The 19083-nt window shown below is 32.7% G+C and overlaps 2 protein-coding genes across 3 annotated transcripts; both read left to right on the top strand.

The window, feature by feature from the left end:
• The first annotated feature begins 8357 nt into the window (after positions 1–8357).
• On the top strand, positions 8358–10798 carry LOC138140331 (transmembrane protein 205). Its single transcript, XM_069061283.1, has 4 exons — positions 8358–8670; positions 9590–9916; positions 9973–10318; positions 10378–10798. Exons 2-4 carry the CDS (start codon positions 9711–9713, stop codon positions 10663–10665), a joined length of 840 nt encoding a protein of 279 aa, XP_068917384.1. The 5' UTR covers positions 8358–8670; positions 9590–9710; the 3' UTR covers positions 10666–10798.
• A 4325-nt stretch (positions 10799–15123) lies between these two features.
• On the top strand, positions 15124–19034 carry hpo (serine/threonine-protein kinase hippo). Of its 2 annotated transcripts, none has more exons than XM_069061280.1 (8): positions 15124–15393; positions 15685–16205; positions 16259–16546; positions 16596–16729; positions 16785–16950; positions 17495–17574; positions 17635–17811; positions 17902–19034. In XM_069061280.1, exons 1-8 carry the CDS (start codon positions 15374–15376, stop codon positions 18058–18060), a joined length of 1545 nt encoding a protein of 514 aa, XP_068917381.1. In that variant the 5' UTR covers positions 15124–15373; the 3' UTR covers positions 18061–19034. The 2 variants fall into 2 exon arrangements, with proteins under 2 accessions (XP_068917381.1, XP_068917380.1); XM_069061279.1 differs by having other exon boundaries at positions 17495–17580.
• The last annotated feature ends 49 nt before the right edge of the window (positions 19035–19083 follow it).

Below are 19083 nucleotides of genomic sequence, written 5' to 3'. Positions count from 1 at the left end.
AGCCAGTTTTTACACATGGTCAATTGTATGTACGTCGCAGCAAGTAGAGTTCGATCATTCAATAACGGTCAAGGACATTTAGCAAACGATGAAAGAGTTTTTACAAAAAATATCGTCTACACAGAAGTTTTGAATCATTAAATTCATTCTCAAACTATTTTAAGTTCAATGGACAACATTTATTTTTTTAACCGCCCAGTTTTTTTGTTTCAATATAAAATATAAAAAGAAAATTCGAAGCACGTATTCTTTATTTCATTTTTCATTTTTTGTATGTATTAATTCTTTATTTAAATTTTATATATGTACATAATTTGAAAAAGATGGGCAAATTATTTGTGTAGCCTTGGCGAAACCTGGCCAGTATAGCAATAAAAAAAACCCAAGGAAATGTCAAAAAACGTGTTATCGCTTAGCCAAGCTATACCTCATTATTCCTATCGTTCGTATTTTTCAAATAACTCGAAAATTAATGCATAATGACGTATTTGTACACGCTCGCAGCTGACGTAATAGAACAAAATTCAAAAAAAATATATGCAATGATTATAGAGGTATATTCGTTGATAAAGAAAAAACTCAATAACGTTCAAACTTAAAAATTTAATGAATAACGGTCGAATTTCGACCGCTAAGCGACCTCTAGTTTGTTGTAATTTTAGTGGTGTTATTTGAAATAACTCTTCACAATTATTGATTATTTTATTATACCTACAGTGCGTTTTTTTAACTGTTGCTATAGGGAATTGGATGGTAAAACGTATACCCCCTGTTAACTTTTGTTCCGATGAAAATATTCAAACCATTTATGGAATAAAGTTGGAAGATTTTTTAAACTATTGGATAGATTACAATTCAATATTCTAAACTTTCGAAAAAGTTGTGAAAACATATTTTGTAGCGCGCCGGAATAATAGTACGTCAAGCGGCCGCCAGAATAGCGTCATTGTCGGCTCAACCAGCACCTGACCATCTCCACTTTTGACTTTTGTCACTTTCATTGAAAAAAATAAATACCGAAGACCTCCTCGAAACTATGATTAAATTATAAATTATTTCAATTATTTTTAAATTTTAGTGAAGTGAATAGTAAATTTTTGTTCCCATTTCGCCTACTACGTTTTTTGTCAAATTATTTGAAAAGTAAAATTAAAATTAGTTAAATAAAATTGCTTGTCATTGTTCAAACAGTATGCATTACATAGTCTTAAATTAATATTAATGATTTATTACAAAAAAAAAAAAAATTCACCAAATCTGCAGTGGATCATAAGTTAACAGAGGGTATAAATTTTACCATGCAACAACCAACAACCATTTTTTATGGCAACAGTTAAAAAAACGCACAAGTTTAGGACCTCATAAGAGCTCAACCAGAAACTGTGGAGTGTGGAGGAATTAAGGGCAAGAATAGCTGACGCTTGTAGTGCAACATTTACAAAACACTCGAAGACATTTTCAAGATCGCTTGAGACATTGTCTAGCAGTCGAAGGAAAACACTTTGAACAATTCCTTTGATAAAAATTTCTGATATTTGTTTTGTTATTTGTGCGTTAACGTTGTTTCATTTTGTTTTTTTTGTTTTTTTTATAAATAAATGTTTACATGTTCTGCCTTCCAAAAGCTAATTTAGTCATAGCCTCGAGGAGATCTCGCTATTTATTTTTTACATGAAAGTGACAAAAGTCAAAATTGGAGATGGTCAGGTCTCAGGTGCTGGTTCAGCCGACAAGGACGCTGTTCTGGCGGGCGCTCGACGTACTATTATTCCGGCACGCTACAAAATATTTTTTTCACAACTTTTTCGACAGTTTAGGACATTGAATTGTAATCTATCCGATAGTTTAAAAAATCTTCAAATTTGTTCTAAAAATGGTTTGAATATTTTCATCGGAATAAAAGTTAACAGGAGATATACACCGTGCTCTGATAGATTGTACGTTTTTTGACAGAAGACAGACCCAGAGAGTAGTGTGGCGGGAATGAATCTGCAGGGATACAACGGTTTTCTACATAACGTGAAACAATTGAGATGGAGAGTTTAGTATTTTTCACTGCTTTATGTTTTGGAACTAGAATTTAAAAACGTACAATCTATCACCGTACGGAGTTTTCTAGGGATATAAGTTTTACCATGCAATTCCCTATGGCAACAGTTAAAAAAAAGCGCTGTATATCTAAAGTAATTTAAAATACAGTCTGATCAAGAAAATGTATAATCGAGTCACCCTAAGAAATTTTAAATTTAAGCTAAATGATATTGATTTATAGCAATTTCTTTCATTAAAGCTTTAAAGCTTTTGTGTTGATCACAATTATTTTCTGATTTTTTTTTTTTTAATATGTTGATATGAATTGTATTAATTACTTTTGATTGATTGTTTTTTTTTATTATTATAGCTATTTGATGTAAAGGGGTTTCCCGTAATAAAAGGTATTATTATTATTATTATTATTATTAAAGAATCTCGTTGTAACTTGCATCACGCCATCACGGCTCACAAGTTTACGTGAAACAACTTCCTAACCTTACTACTACCTAATATTGTTTTTTTTTTAAATTCACACATTTTTAACGATAAAATCTACATACTTAAAAATTATCACATCGCTCATTTCTTTTGAATTTTATTTTGCAATCACTGGTGTAGTTCAATTACGGACATTTCCACTCGACTCAATAGCACATTTTCTTGATCACGTGATATAAAAAAGTATTAGCCTTAGTCAATATCTGCACAAGATTTTTGAAGTATGTATGTATAATGCTTCTCAAAAAAAGAAACGAATTGGATTTTCCAAAATAAAATGTGTTTTTTGTTATGGAATTTTTTACAAGAGTTCAGCAGATAAAAGATATTTTTATTTATTTAATTATTGTAATAGCGGTTGATCAGAATGACCTGTCAAGTGATATTGATCTCAAAATTCATCTCATAAAAATTCTCTAGAAATTAATGTCATACAACTCAGACGTGATTTTAGATAATCAAGTGTGGAGATAAATTTAAGTGTAGGTAATTAGGATTTATGATTATATTTTTTTTAAATTGGTGATCAAAGTGGTCTGTCAAATGATAATGAAAAAAAAATTAAAAATACAAGGTCTACATTAATTTGGTATTTCGCTTCAGAGGTTATTTCAATATACAGGGCTTTTCACAACTCGCGCCCCAGATGAGCAAACGCGAGAAGGCATCAGGATGTGTAATTTTAAAGAAAATAAAATCTACCTTGAAAGGTATTCGAGAAAAGACAACTTAAAGTTAACCAATCAAAAGCCCGCGCTCTCTAGATATGTGTGCCATAATTTTACGTTACTAGGTTTTAATAAAAAGGCAAATCTTAAAAAAAAAAATAGTTTGGCGGCGGGAGCTTTTAAAAAATGTCAGTGTCAAATTAAATTTGACAAGTCAATGCGTAATTTGCACATAATTATCATGTATTCAGCCACTGATTATTTAAAAATGATTATAATTTTTGGGGAATGTGGACGTAACGCCAGGGAAGCAGCTAGAGTCTTTTCCGAACGTTTTCCAAACAGAAATCACCCTGATCACAAGGTAATACTGAGAGCGATGGCAAGGACGCAAGAGATACGAGTAGGTCAAGTTCTACCAAATTTAAAGGAGTGTGGTCTATGGTGGTCCTTCGATGATCGCGGGAACAATTGAGAATGACGAAGCTATTCTAAACGCTGTTGAAGAAGATCGTACCAGAAACATTGGAGAAATTGCGCGTCCATTGGGTATTTCTAGTAGTACGGTAAACAGAGTTTTGAAACACAATCGACAACATCCGTATCATTACATTCGCGTACGCCCGAAGATTACCCTGCTAGAAGGGAGTTCTGCACGTGGTTACTAAACCAAGAGATGTTGGAACCAAATTTTGTTTCGCGAAGATTTTGTGTACATTTTGTCTACAGGCAGCCTGTTTGATAACACAGAGGAAGAGCTCCGTGCTCGAATCAAAGAATCCTTTACTGCAGTGACCCCACAAATGATTCTGGACTCTACGAGTAAATTTAACCTTTTAAGAAGGGCGCGATTATGCTTACAAATGAATGGTGCACTTTTTGAGCATTTGCTCTAATTTTAATTTTTTTGTTTTTTGACTGTTAGTAATTATTATAATTTTATAAATTGCAATAAAATTGGTTCTTTGCAGAACCGCTAGAGGCGCGAGTTGTGAAAGGCCCTGTATGTACTTATAAAATTTAAACAAAACATTATAATTCATTACATTTTATCAATAAATAATTATTAAAAAAGATATTTGTTCTTTGAGTCTTTAGCAAAAACTACGAAAACATTGCCTGATAAATTAGAAATAAAGTAGAATTATATAATGATAAGATATTTTAAACAATAGCCTAAATGCAATATCAGGAGTACGGATAGTAGGTAATATGTAGTATAAGAAGGATTTTGTAGTACGAACGGGTTTAGGGCACGACGAGCTTGCCAGGAGTGCCATAAAGGAGTAAGTGCTACAAAATGCCTTATACATACACTATTTTTTCTACTGTGCACCTTTTAAACCATTTTTAAGCGAAAATTAATAATTCTTCAAATTTGGGGAATTTTGTCGTGGTTGGCAACAAATCTCATTGTTTGAAAGATTTAATTGGTGCCATTCGACGACACGAATAAAAGCACAATAGTTCGCGGTGAAAGCAATTTTCACCAAAATGTTGTGGACAGCAATTTACCAGGGATTAGTCTAACTAGCCAAGACACGTTTAATGTTTACAACAATAATTGTATATTCCACTCAAACAACAACTTAAATTAAAATTCGTTTTGTTTTGACGTTTATTTTGACATTTAATTTTCGTCATGCCAACATTGAAAAAGTAAATTGCACTAGTGTGTTTCGATACGCCAATTTCTATTATAGCACGCAAAATGCGTGTCGTAATAGCCTTCATATAGACCCAAAGTAGAAAAAATATTATAAGAATTAAGCCGATGAAATTGATCAATCTTGCATTTCACATAATGACAATTATAATTTTTATTTTAGAGAGTGATTTATTGTTCTATAACTTTTCATTGTTTGCACATTTGATATTAATAAATCCCTTGTTTCAGAAATTCGGATTTGAAACAATGACTATTCCATTTATTTGTTTATCCTTTCTGTATGCTTTTGCAATTTTGAAATTTAGAAAAATGAAAAAATATGTACTAAAAAAAATGAGATAAAAATGTACTGTTTAGCCCTTTTAAAAAATGTTCATTTGTAAATTGTCGGATTTAAAAGAGGAAAAAATTCCGTGTGCAGTTACTCAATGTTGAAGCGTCTGTTTTGGAGTAAAACGAGAATACGAGGATAACAATGGTGGGGATCAACAATAAACAAATAACACCAATGAGAATCGTGGGAATTGTGCATGCACCATTCTCCATCGCGAATTTCTTTGGCAACACTGTGACATGGTTCAACGTTTTGATGAGGACTTTGCCCCCTGGTGCAACGCCGCCACTGCAACCTGTAGACGAGTCTTTACTAATCGGTAACGGTAATTAATAATATATTAATAAAAATTTTCAATAAATTACGCATACGTAGCAAATATCGATAAGAACTTAACGTAGCTGTAGTATGCGATACAGTCGCGTCACAAATTCGCAATAGGAACTGTATCACAAGTTTAGTACGAGGATAAGATCACGTAGTCCACTTGCGCCCCTTCTTTCCACCAGACATTCCTCAAATGAAATCGTCTATTTTTACAATTATTCATAGAAACGTAATGGATTGGTTGTCGGTGGCATAAAGGCTCTCTTTCTTATACAAATACTTCACTTCGTCTTTCTTCATTCAGATGATATAACTGGATTCGTCTTCGTCCCTACCATTTGTCACAATCGCAATGCTGCATTGCTGCGCTGTACCAACGTGTAAATGTCTCACCCAGAATGGCAACACCAATTGTGGCTCTCTCCATTTCTCTTTAGCAAATAGCTCCCCGTTTTTATCATCATAAATAAACTAAAACTTCAACCTGGCTTGGAAACTGACCTCACCCACAATGCAAGGTGGCTGCGTGATCATCCATAAAATCGAATGTTACATAATCTCTTTGATGATTTCCCGACGACTCCAATTTCGTGTATCTGGGTTTATTTATTTACGTAATCTGTGCATTATCACGGTGACTGTAAAGTCGTCAAGTTACACGCAACTTTTTTTCTTTTGGCGATTAATCGCAGTTAGTACAATATTGAAAGCTCCACCCAATTTTACCTTCAATTGAACCTGTTTAACGCTTGTCCAATCAACTCGCTCAAATTGCAAATATTTTACATAACACAATTGATTCGATTATTTTGTACATTTACTATATATTTCAGAAAAAATATAATCTAACAGTCATCATCACAGTGTCTAGCAAATAATTCTTCGGATAAAAATCTATGATTAATACACTTTTTTATGTTATACATACACTTTTCGGAGTTAACCATAGAATGTACAATTCAAACTTATTTCTTAGCCCAAAACTTATATTTTTAATGATATCTGTCTTAAGCCGATAAATTATTTGATGTAGGTCGCAAATGTCAAGTACTGAGTGGTAAAAGAAAGTTTCAAGAAACGAAGGTTACTTCGCAATGACAAACTTAAATGAGATTTAGTGTAAATATGCAAGTGCTTTAAACATTCACGTAAATTTCAAGATTAACAAAAATCTACTGACAGTATGTATTACATATACATATCTATATATATATTCATACGTTTTAAATTTTAATATAAATCTACTGTTTTATCTCTTTTTTTCCTTATTATTTTTGTCATAACAATAGATGTTTGTTTTTATTTATTATTGTATTCAAATATTAACATTATAACATTATATAATTTCCACATTGTAGAATGTATCTATTTATCTATCTATCTGTTTGACGTCGTCGCCATGAGTTTAAGTGTTAGAAGTGGATAAATAAAATCAGATAAGTGTAATTGTAAAATTACTATGTACTTTTAGACCAGTTTCTTGTTATATTACTTATTATAGCTTATAATAAGAATTCTTAATAGTTAATACTAATACACATCTCATAAAGATACTAACAGATGCTCTACCTACCAATGATTTGATATCGTTCAACTACTGATACAACAAAACTTATACGAAATATAATAGATACATATTAATATTTTAACCTTTTATTGCTGGAATATAATATGTATGTGTGTTCTTGATCGCTTTCTGTCGACCGACTTTGATCTAACATGATAAAAAATTTATCTTGTAAGAAAAGAAAAACCAACGCAAAACAGTTTTATGACAAACTTTACATTACTACTTACACTATTGTATTGTGTGGTAAAATCACACACTTGACTCTTGAATCCTATCAAGATTTTTTTATTGGGAATTATATGACGCAGTCAAGCAGTCATTGACTTTTTGAATATTTACATGGGTATAATAAGACGTTTTTTTTTGTAGTATTCTTAAAGTATGTAATAATGATTGCTTAAAATTGCATTATATTTACGTTCGCCTAATTTAAAGTAGATTGGCTTCTCAGAAGATACGATACGTGAGCCTAGGGGGCAGACAATCCAATTTTGTAATTTATTAATACATTTCTCTATTGCATAATTTGATCAATAACGAATTATTTATAGGTACGTTATAAATATTTTAGTTTCGTCAAGGTTAGACAAATGTATTCAGCGTAATAATTTTCTACAAAGACGTTTCATTTCTTTGGTTATTATTTTGACAAGATGAAAAGATTAGTTTTAAAATTTTGCAAATATATTCGTTGCACATGCATCCAGTGCACGCAGACAAACGGGAAATCACGTAAGTGGAAAGTTTAAAGAACATACAAAACATGTTAAGCACCGTGGCGGAAGAACCAGAAATCAAAAAGCATTCCGCGAAATTGTGAATGTGAAATTATTATCAAAAGTTAAGATCATGGCCGAGATCAATAAAGCAAGAAGTTTTTGAGCAAGTCGGGAAATAACTGATTGTTTTTGGGATCCACAAAATTGCATTATTTGCTTATCAAACAACAACAAACGGAGATGTGCGTAATGTAAAGTTCAAAATACGAACCTTGACTGAGCTATCAGTGAACACACTTGCATAATTTCTTATGAAGTGGCTCTTCATCGAAAAATTACGGAAAAATGGAGTGATGCCGTATAAAAATAAAACCAATTGATCACCTGCAAGTATGGTGATCAATTCAACAACTTCGAACTCCGTAGAAATTGTAAAAAATATTGATAACACGTTATTTATTGACAGCTGTGAAATGCAAATGACTGATTCGGGAGCGCACAAGAGCAGAAAAGTCAACCGGAAAAAAACATATTTGCAGAAATTTTTAAAATAGAAAAATGAATCATGAATCTTCCAGACGGACGGAAATAACCTTGGAGAACCGGTCAGGTAACGTGATCGTATACTATCGGAAGATTACGCCACGAGACAGAAGTCCAAATTAGCTAAAATGCAGGGTCAATGGTGCAAAGCAAAACCGCAAGTATAGTTTGGAAAGAAATTGGAATTTTCAGTGACGCGCATCTCTGGGGTTAACAGTTTTTGTCATGTCCTGGAAACTGCAAACCCGGTAGTTTGATCAGGAATTAGTGCCACAACAACTTCCAGGATCAAGATGAATGAACGCCAGGTAATTCCAGCTTCGTAAAGTACACACTGGTCGCCGCCAGGTACTTAACTTTTTTTAATGGTTCATTCATGATCACGTGTTAAATATTGTCCACTGACAGCAAAGTACTGATGTTTCTTTGGAACTGTATGCGTCCAAATTGACAATCGAGTTGGCAATACTGGAATTGTTAGTTTTTCTGAATATATCATTTTCATTTTAAGGATTTTCAAATTAAACGTCCTTACGTGGGTGGATAGAGTTTAATAAAAAAAATAAGTAAAGCTAATAAAGTAAAAAAAAAAGTTTTTGTTTAATTGGAAATGACGTGCCCTTAACGTGCGTCAAGTTGGCAGATAAAGTTTAATAAACAAGAAGTAAAGCTAAAAAATGTAAAAAACATACTTTTTGATTTTATTGGACATAAAAATTCACATTGACGCGGCGTTCAAACAAAGTGCATCAATAAATAAAACATTAAAGTAATCGTGTAGGTACATTATGTAATAATATATGTAATTTAACAGTTGTTACCACTTTAAATACGAAGGATGTCTCTATCAGTTAATTCGGCAATTTGTTTGTAAGCTTAGAATATCGCTTTTAATCATAATAATGTGGCAGTAACGCCGGCGCTTGGGTTTGATCTTTCACCTTTCCAATATGAGGTGATACCGTAATGGAAAAATAAGTTGTTATTTATTATTTTGTGAGAAACAAATTTGTTTTGATTATTGCGGTAAATTGGGGTGGGATGCAAATATGTTAGGGAATCCTTCGAAGGTGTTGTAAATGGGGTGTTAAAAATTACAGTAGATGTGTTCGAGGAAGATTTTCGTACGTCGTTGACCCTTAAGATTTGTCATTATGACAAATTTTATCGATAAATCAAACTGATAAACGCCTAATGCTTAGTAACACGTGCGTCCAATGGTTGCAGTAGTATTGAGTAGTGGAGTGGGGAGAATCCATCTATAAAACACCTACCCTAAAGTGAACCGTTCATTCTCAGAATAACCACATGAAACAGTGCTTCTTGTGTCTGACCGAAGATTAAAAAAATGTGTATAGGAAAAGTTACAAGTGTGAAGTTGGAAGGTCCCCACAGGACTCGAAAACACGTGCCCAAAAAAATGGAGTTGATCAATGAAAGCGGAAAGGTGTCGTATCAGGAAGACATCCTGGCCCTGTCGACTTACTACACGAAAGTCGTGCTTTTCGCCTTCGGGGACTGGTTCAAGTCCTTCCAGGACTCGATCTACTACAAGTAAGTGTTAATCGTTTGTGCGCGAAACGATTGTCTTATCGGTCGCTTTGTTTCAGAATTTTGTTCCACACCACTCAGCCAGCTCATGTTGTAACGGCTCTGGCCGTGATAATGGTGTCGCTGATGATGATACCGTCCGAAAGGAAAACATCCCTCGAATCGCCCGTGTGGACTGTCGTTTATTTGGGATCGTTCAGCGCCCATTTCGGCGCTCAAATATGGATGACGTTCATTTCGGGCCTTTCACTTTACTTCGCGTTGCCCCGTCACACTTTCGGCAACATTCAGAAAGTGCTCTTCCCGAAATACTTCTTGCTCAATTCCGTTTTGAGTTTGATAACGCTCTATGTTTTTCTTCGTGCCCACAAATACGACCTCAAGTCGACGGAGATCTCCGTTCAGGTAAGCGAATCGGCCCTGAATCCGCTTTGCGCAACGCTAACTTTTTCATTTTCCAATAGGTCGGAGCTATGACTTTGTGCTTTTTGATCGAACTGTTGATCCGTCTCTATCTGACACCTCCTCTGCTGAGCTTGATGACGCTAAAGAACCGCATCGAAGCGCAAGCCGGAGTCGGGATGGAAGTTGGAAAATTGGTACCTGGAAATCTTTTGAACTGTCCCCATTACGTGACAATTCACAAAGCTTTCCGGAAGGTGCACATGACGATCGCCATTGGAAATCTGATCACCATGGCGTGTACGATGCTACATTTATACCATCTGTCGCAGAAATTATGTGTATTATAAATTATAGCTATGTATTATAATTTATCCGAATACTCTAATTGCTTTATTTTAAAGCATTTTAGTTTGTAACGTATTTATTGTTTTTTTTATATCCTTATATAATAGTTTTATATAAATAAATTGAAAAATACTGTTTTATCTTTTATTTGGGTCGCTGTGTACAGAGGGCGCGTCTGTCAATACGTCTATCGACGTCAAGGTCAGCGGCGGGACTGTTACACTTTGCCCCGACATGATACGCCACTGTCTAGGAACAATCACTACCGTTATTTTTAAATATAAAAACAACGTTGCATAAATTTGCTAGTGATAGAGTGACGTATTATTGGTTTGGAAAGCATGTGCTTGTAAGGTTAATTACTTATTTATTAGCGAGTTTTAACATTTACGTTCGTGTAATATTTAAATTAGTTGATGCATTGTAGAGACAGTGACGTAGCATTTCAGATTGTTACGATCTTTATACTTTATAAAGATATTTTTTCTATATTTAAAACGCAAAATTGAAACACAAAAAGACTAGATTAAAATATTATGTACCTACACGATAAAACAGTGCTATTTTGAGTACCTATGTAATCAATTTTTTAAAATTTAAGTACATACATATATCGCAAAGTTAAATCAAATTTGGAGTCGATCGATCAAATTTATAAATGTAATTCTTTTTAATACCACTACATGTTGTTTCCTTAATGCAGGATTAAATACTGGCCGCAGTAACGTGACACTTGACACTTGCCTATTTAAAAATTAAAAATCAAAATTATTGTTGACAACCACTTCTTAAACAGATTGCGCTAAAAACCTTGTTTATCAGATGTTTATCACATTCTTTTTCGTGAAAATGAGGTAGGTGATAAGGCTTACCGAAAAAAAAAATCTGGAGTTTTCGAGAAATGTTTAAATGTAAAAAACTGAAAGCGACTAGGTACCTATATTTCTTGTGTTTCACACACATAAAATATGTACACGTTTTTATAGACACTGTTCGTCGTATTTTAAAATTAATTGAAAGTATGTTTTATATGTATAGCAGATGAGCTTCATCTACTTATTTACTTAAGTCATTTGTTGTTACTCGTTTCTGAAAAAATATAGAGTTTCTCTCTATGACATTTAAGAACCTTCTAGTTATATCATTATCAGCCTTGTAATGAATTAATGTTTTAGATTATTTGCCGCTTTTCTATTTACTTTATACCGATTTCAATAATTTTAATTCGATAATAACAGCCTCTTCAAGTTTGCGTCACCAAATTTTATCTGTCTCAGATTAAATTTTATTTTGGCATTAGTCATGTTTCCTAATGTTTTAGTTATTATTTATTTACGATCATAACCTTGTTGCAGTTTACTTAAGCGTTAACTTCGTGATTTATCACAAAAAAATATATATACTAAGTCTAAAGTTAACGCTTCATCACCTGATGTTAGTAACATACACCGGCAAAACATTTTATCAAAATTTTAAAATACGCGGAAATTTATTTATATTTTTCAGAAAATATTATAATACTGTTACACAATTAAATTAATCGCGGAAACGATATGATTCAACAATTCAATATATTTTTGATGCTTGCTAAGTTTGCAGAAATCGTAGGATACGTGCGGTTGGTACCTACATAATTAAATTCATTATGTAGGTCAAAGGTAATAAAAGTTGCAATCAACTCAACTCAACTTTAGTTGAAAATATAGTTTAACGGTTTAACAATACATATAGAGAAACTGAAAAATATAATAAAATAAATATACTAACGATGCATTTTTGTTCTCCGGTCACTTGCTTAAAAATGAATATGACGACTCGACTAATGAATGACTGTTAGGAGGTACAAAATAATAACGAGGAGGGTTTTTCAAATCTAGAAATTCTACAACATAATCAAATTGCTTCACTAAAAAATTATTTTCTCAATAGAGCTCGTGATAACACTTTTTTTAATGCTTTGGTTTCAGCGGATAAAGGTTACACACCTTTAAATGTAAGCGATAAAATAATTTCAGATATTGTTAAGCCAAATATACCTGACACTATAGCAAATATAAAACAAAAGTCTTTACATGGGAGATATTTTAAAGAACTAGAACAACCAGAAATTAATATTCAAGCTTCTCATGCATGGCTTAAAAAATCAAATATTCATCCTGAGACTGAGGGTTTTATATTTGCAATACAAGATCGTGTTATAAATACAAGAAATTATAAAAAACACATATGCGGATTACAATCGATCATTGATAAATGTAGGATTTGCGGAACTGAAGGAGAAACCATTGAACACATCATTTCTTCTTGCACCGTTTTGGCTCAAAGCGAATATAAAAAACGTCATGATATATTCGCAAAAATTATACACATGAATTTAGTAGTTAAATTCAATTTATTAAAGGATATACAACCACATTATATTTATAAACCCGAAAGTTGTTTGGAAAATGACAATTACAAATTATATTTTGATCGTACAGTTTTAACCGACATTCATATTCAGCATAACAGACCAGACATTATTATTTTAAATAAACAACAAAAGCAAGCATATCTTTTAGATATAGCTGTTCCAAATTCACACAATATAACACAGACATATAATACAAAAATTAATAAATATTTAGAACTCTCCGTTGCTGTGAGAAATCTTTGGTGTTTAGAAAAAATTTCGATTTTACCATTTATAATTTCAGCAACAGGAATAGTACCGCAATCTCTTTTTAAAAATTTAAAAATTTTGGACTTAGACAACAAATTGGTGGTTGAAATTCAAAAAGGTATATTATTATACTCATGTCATATCGTGAGGAAATTCCTTAACATTGACACAGAACATAAAACACAAAAAAGTCAAAATGTGGAGGCGAGACGCCGGTAATTATGTTGATAAGCACTGCACTATTACTTGATAGTATTATCCGTAATAGTGTATGTACTCCGGCAAAATTGCCGTTCCGCCGGGTGGAGGTGGGATAGTACGTTTTATTATTATTATTCAGAGAATTTATTTTATTCGTCACAGCCAGACGATCTTGTGATCTTTTATAAAAAAACCATCCTGGAGTCAAAAATGACCATCGTATGTGTAACATTAGTTAGTCCTCATTAAACTTTGTTACTGCAGTTATTGGTTGCAGTTCAATAAATTGTGTTGTACCTTCTCACATGAGCTACATTATTGTTATAATCAAGTCATGTTAGTGCTATCACACTGACTTAAGATTATTGCTATTTCCGAGTAAGTGATCGACTGATGACTACTTGTTTGGCATCCACATGGATGACGTGACCAGCGTAGTGTCTGGGAATCTCGGTCCAGACTCTGGACAAGATCTGTGACCGGAACTGCTAACCGTGTCATGCTTCGTGCTACTACCTATTACAAATCATAAAAATTAAATTGCGGCAAGGTCAAGAACGAATATTGTGCACGTTTAACTTTTGCACTTTTCCATTGACGTCAGAGAACAATCGAACCTCCTACTTAAAAACATGAATTTTTAATTTGATTTTTCAATCCAAATTATTATGTTGACCTTTTGATTCAGTTTTTGTAGGCCGTGGGTAATGATTGAGTCCATCATTTTTTTTAAATAAAATTTAATATGTACATAGACATATGTAATAATAAGTAGGTACGGTACAGTGACTTTTTTTTTAAGACTGGCCATAGGGTTTTACATGCAAATTTTTCAACCCCCTGTTAACTTTTATTTTTATGAAAATTACAAAGCCTAGCGCTGTTTTTAAATTAAACAATAATATTATCTAGTAATTTACTTCATTTTGTGATACCTACATGGTTGTAATAGACAATTTACAAACAAAATGCTATTTGTAAAAAATAGTCTGAACATTTCTTTAATAACGATAGATTCATTATTTATGTTATAACAAGGTTCTTTACTTCAATAAAAATGAAATGAAATGTTTAAAATGGCCTCCATAGACAACTAAGCAATTACACAATCAAATTTCATATGAAAATTACAAATTACAGCTTACTTAAAATTTAAAATTGAAGCAGACGGAATTCAAAAAACGTCTTTTTGCAGGTTATTCCTTGCTTCTAGTTATTAAATTGACATTGTTTCAATACATTATAATATCCCACATCCCACAACTTTACTACAAAACTGGGTTGATATTTTCATGAGGACAAAAGATAACAGGGGGTTGAAAACTTATCATGTAAAACCCTATGGCCAGTCTTAAAAAAACTCACTGTGTATATAATTATGGAATTATTAATAAATAATATAATACACATGATGATAGATTTCGTGAATTGAGTAGATGCAACCAACAATACACGAAGTACGTTTCCTGCAATTAATATTCCACCCACTATACCAATTAATCTTGTCGTTGTCGTTAATATATTTTACCTCGCTTATTGTCGCAACACACGATTTAATTGTGTATTTATTTGTGCGCGAAAGAGTGCATCGAGAGGAGTGTATTATTTCGTTTAGAAGTGAATATCAAGTAGAAATCCAATGGTTAAAAGTTAATGCATCCTCCAAATCATAGATGTAGTGCAAGACAAAAATCTTTCAACGTGGTAGAGTAGGCCATCTATAATACAGTATTATGATTGCAATTGCATTCAACATGGAGATTTTGATTACAAGAAAATAGAAATTTATAAATAAGTTACAATTAAGCATGTGCAGAGTGTTTGGTATTAACTGCAACTTGTAATAAATGAAAATGTCTTCCAAGAGGTAAGTTTTTTAAATTATGTAATTGGACGCAACTTCCTAAAAAACCCTACTCCAAGCTCTAGTTAACCTATTTTTCTTATTTTTGAAGTTGTTTCAAAAGCCACACGAATTGTCTCAGAACGAGGGTCTAACGCTCAATTTAAATGCACGTTTACTTGTTCAAATAAGGAATATTTAGCTTGTTAGGGACTTGTGGAATGATGTGAATGAATCATGACTTCCTAAACAGTTTATAATTTAATAAAAGTGCGTGTGTTTTGTGTTCGTGCGTGATAACCGGGTATTTTTTAGTGAATTAAAAAAGTTATCTGAAGAGAGTTTAACTCGACAACCTGAGGAGGTTTTTGATATAATATGCAAGCTAGGAGAGGGATCTTATGGGAGTGTTTACAAGGCACTCCACAAGGAATCTGGCCAAGTATTAGCAATTAAACAAGTACCTGTGGACACTGATCTTCAAGAAATTATCAAAGAAATCTCAATAATGCAACAATGTGACAGTCCTTATGTTGTTAAATATTATGGAAGTTATTTTAAAAATACCGACTTGTGGATCGTTATGGAATATTGTGGGGCTGGTTCTGTTTCTGATATAATGAGGCTGCGTAAGAAAACACTCACAGAAGATGAAATTGCCACTATTTTATCAGATACGCTGAAAGGTCTGGAGTATTTGCATTTACGCAGAAAAATTCACAGAGACATCAAAGCAGGCAATATTCTTCTAAACTCAGAAGGCCATGCAAAGTTAGCTGATTTTGGTGTGGCTGGACAATTGACAGATACCATGGCCAAGAGAAATACTGTGATTGGTAAATTAAAATTAATTCCAAGTAGTGTGATAAACTGAATGTGTTTGTTATAGGAACCCCATTTTGGATGGCTCCTGAAGTGATACAGGAAATAGGTTATGACTGTGTTGCTGATATTTGGAGTTTAGGAATTACAGCACTAGAAATGGCCGAAGGTAAACCACCTTACGGTGATATTCACCCCATGAGAGCAATATTCATGATTCCAACAAAACCACCGCCTTCATTTAGAGAACCTGATAAGTGGTCAGCTGAATTTATAGATTTTGTTAGTGTTTGTCTTGTTAAAAACCCTGAGGAACGTGCTAATGCTACTGATTTACTCAATCACGTATTTATAGGTGAGTTGCCAACTTAAATTTACCACTGTACATTTAAGATTTCCTTTAGGTAATGCTAAAGTCCCTAGTATTTTAAACCAAATGATCCAAGAAGCGCATGAAATTAGAGAAAACCAAAGTTATAGGAATATATCATCAACTGCAAATATTGTAGGAGTAAGACAAAATATCACAGAAGAATCTGTAAGTTCTCACATGAAATTGATTAGTATTTTGCTAATTTTTTTTTCATTTTCAGGATGATGAGGTAGCCTTAGGGAATCAAACAATTCTTCCTTGTACAGATGACGGTACACTAGTGCCTGGAAAAGGTGGAACATTGCTGCCCGTGTCACAGAGTGGTACACTAGTAGAGCTCGGTACGATGGTCATTAACAGTGATGTTGATGAGCAGACAATGAAACGTAAGTTTTTTTGTTGTCAAAATAATTATCTCAACTGAAGTACATTTTGTAATAAATTACAAAAACTCAACGGATGTTCTAACGTAATCGTAAAACGAATGGTGTAGTCGAGATGTAACAATAGTAATATCAAAAAAGGGGACACGGCATCGTGGCCGGATTTTATTTTGTCATTACAGATATTTCTATCAGGTAATCGTAATCTATCGAAAGCACTATTTATATTATCGTTTTTCCATTACACCTACTTTTTACATGAGATCACGTCGGAGTTTTTTTAATACAGATTCCAAGCACTTATGAACAATTAATACTTTCAGCAGAATTATTATTACTTGATAGAAATATCATCTAATAAAATATAAAGCTGACCTAGATGCCGTGCCTCCTTTTTTTATAACTAGTGATATATTCTTGTAACATTAACTATGGGCTACGCGCTGAACGTCCGTTCACAACGTTATAATGTAAAAGTAACTTTTTGACTTTTTTTAAATTATAATCGGACGTCATAACAAAATATTAATAAGAAAAACATTTTCAGGGCACGACACTGGTTCCAGTCAAGGTGGGAAAAAATATCGACCATTATTTTTGGAACACTTTGACAAAAAGGAAGCAGAAGTAAAGGTAATACGTATGTGAGATAAGTCTATAATTATTTGGATACTTTTATATTACCAGGGCAACGGCATCGTAACTCCTACCACCCTAGACGGTCCAGAAATTGTGCACGACGAACAACGTTATCAAAGCCACTTTCATGTACAATTAAATCAAGTTGCTCCGCCGCAACAGGCTCAACCCCAAGAACAAAAAGCACAATTTCACAGGCCTTTCTCAGATGGTGATTTTGAATTTGTAAGTGATTTTCGTAAATTACTCAAAATAAACAACGAAAGTGTTTTTTGTGATTTTTGTAAAAAATTAAATTAACAAAATTTGTCGCAGTTGAAGTTTTTGAGTTTTGAAGAGTTGCAACAAAGAATGGCCAAACTAGATTTAGATATGGAGAGAGAAATAGACGAACTTCGTAGGAGATACCAGATTAAAAGGCAACCTATCTTGGATGCAATGGACACAAAACGTAAACGACAACAGAACTTTTGAGATCAAGCAGGTTTATTGTTGCAATGAAGATATGGTGCTCAAAAAGTTTCTATTTTATTACATACTTGCCATTTAGTTTATCTTTGTTATTATTTAATTTAAAATGCTTTTTGAGCCAAGTATTGTTAGAACACAAATTGAATGAGGAAACACAAGTGTTCCTATTTCTTGTACTTAATGAATTTAGTACAGTTCATCTCAAATCAAATTTCCATATTAACATATTCATGTAATTGACTGTTCACAAAATTTAATTTCATAATTTTGTATTTTGTAATAATTCGTGGTAAGTAATCAATTTTATTGTATATTGAAGTCTTCAAGGTGATGTAACAATGTTTTGATTTATTATAAAATTTAAATTGGTTCCGCGTCATGTCCGTACGTACATCTGTTAACGCCGAACTGATCATAAATTTTGTAATAAATATTGGTGCATGTTACAGATCCTTTGCATAATAAATCCTATTTGTTAGAATGTCCAAACGTAACGTTGATTATAATTTTTTAAAGAATTTGTGATGTAAGATATTAATTCCAAGTGTATTAAAACTCGTCAAATTTTGAACTGAAAAAGGAACGATTAGCTCCGTATTTGTCGGCATTTCAATTTGGGATGTGCTGTAGTAGGTACACCTTCTTCAACAGATATTCCCGATTTTGGTGCGAATTTTATTTGTGTACAGTGAAAACAGTATATTTTCCATTAAAATGCACCGGTTTTAAACAATTTTGATATGATTATAATTTTTTATTAATTACATTAATTTTAATAAAATTTATATTGCCTTCACATGTTTGAGCTTTTATCAGTGTTACGTTTTTTTTTGTACAGTCATTTTTAACGTTGTGTAACTAGGTTATAACATGTACGATAAGTACGCTTGCTGTGCCTTTAGTAGACTATTAGATTATTTAGACCTAAGTACGAGTGTAATCATATTTTTTGATCAAATAAAATACATAACTAACCACTTTTTAAATTAAATCTGGTACGTATTGTGGGGTGTATTATTAATAAAC

This window comes from Tenebrio molitor, chromosome X (assembly GCF_963966145.1).
Source record: "Tenebrio molitor chromosome X, icTenMoli1.1, whole genome shotgun sequence".
Taxonomy (NCBI): domain Eukaryota; kingdom Metazoa; phylum Arthropoda; class Insecta; order Coleoptera; family Tenebrionidae; genus Tenebrio; species Tenebrio molitor.
Note: the sequence above shows the minus strand (reverse complement) of the source record. Positions and strands in the feature narration are given on the sequence as shown.

Coding starts and splice junctions, on each gene's coding strand:
- LOC138140331 (XM_069061283.1), top strand. CDS start 9,711: ATGTGTATAGGAAAAGTTACAAGTGTGAAGTTGGAAGGTCCCCACAGG. Junction 9,917..9,972: donor CAGGACTCGATCTACTACAA/GTAAGTGTTAAT, acceptor GCTTTGTTTCAG/AATTTTGTTCCACACCACTC. Junction 10,319..10,377: donor CGACGGAGATCTCCGTTCAG/GTAAGCGAATCG, acceptor ATTTTCCAATAG/GTCGGAGCTATGACTTTGTG.
- hpo (XM_069061279.1), top strand. CDS start 15,374: ATGAAAATGTCTTCCAAGAG. Junction 16,206..16,258: donor CAAGAGAAATACTGTGATTG/GTAAATTAAAAT, acceptor TGTTTGTTATAG/GAACCCCATTTTGGATGGCT. Junction 16,951..17,494: donor TGATGAGCAGACAATGAAAC/GTAAGTTTTTTT, acceptor AAACATTTTCAG/GGCACGACACTGGTTCCAGT.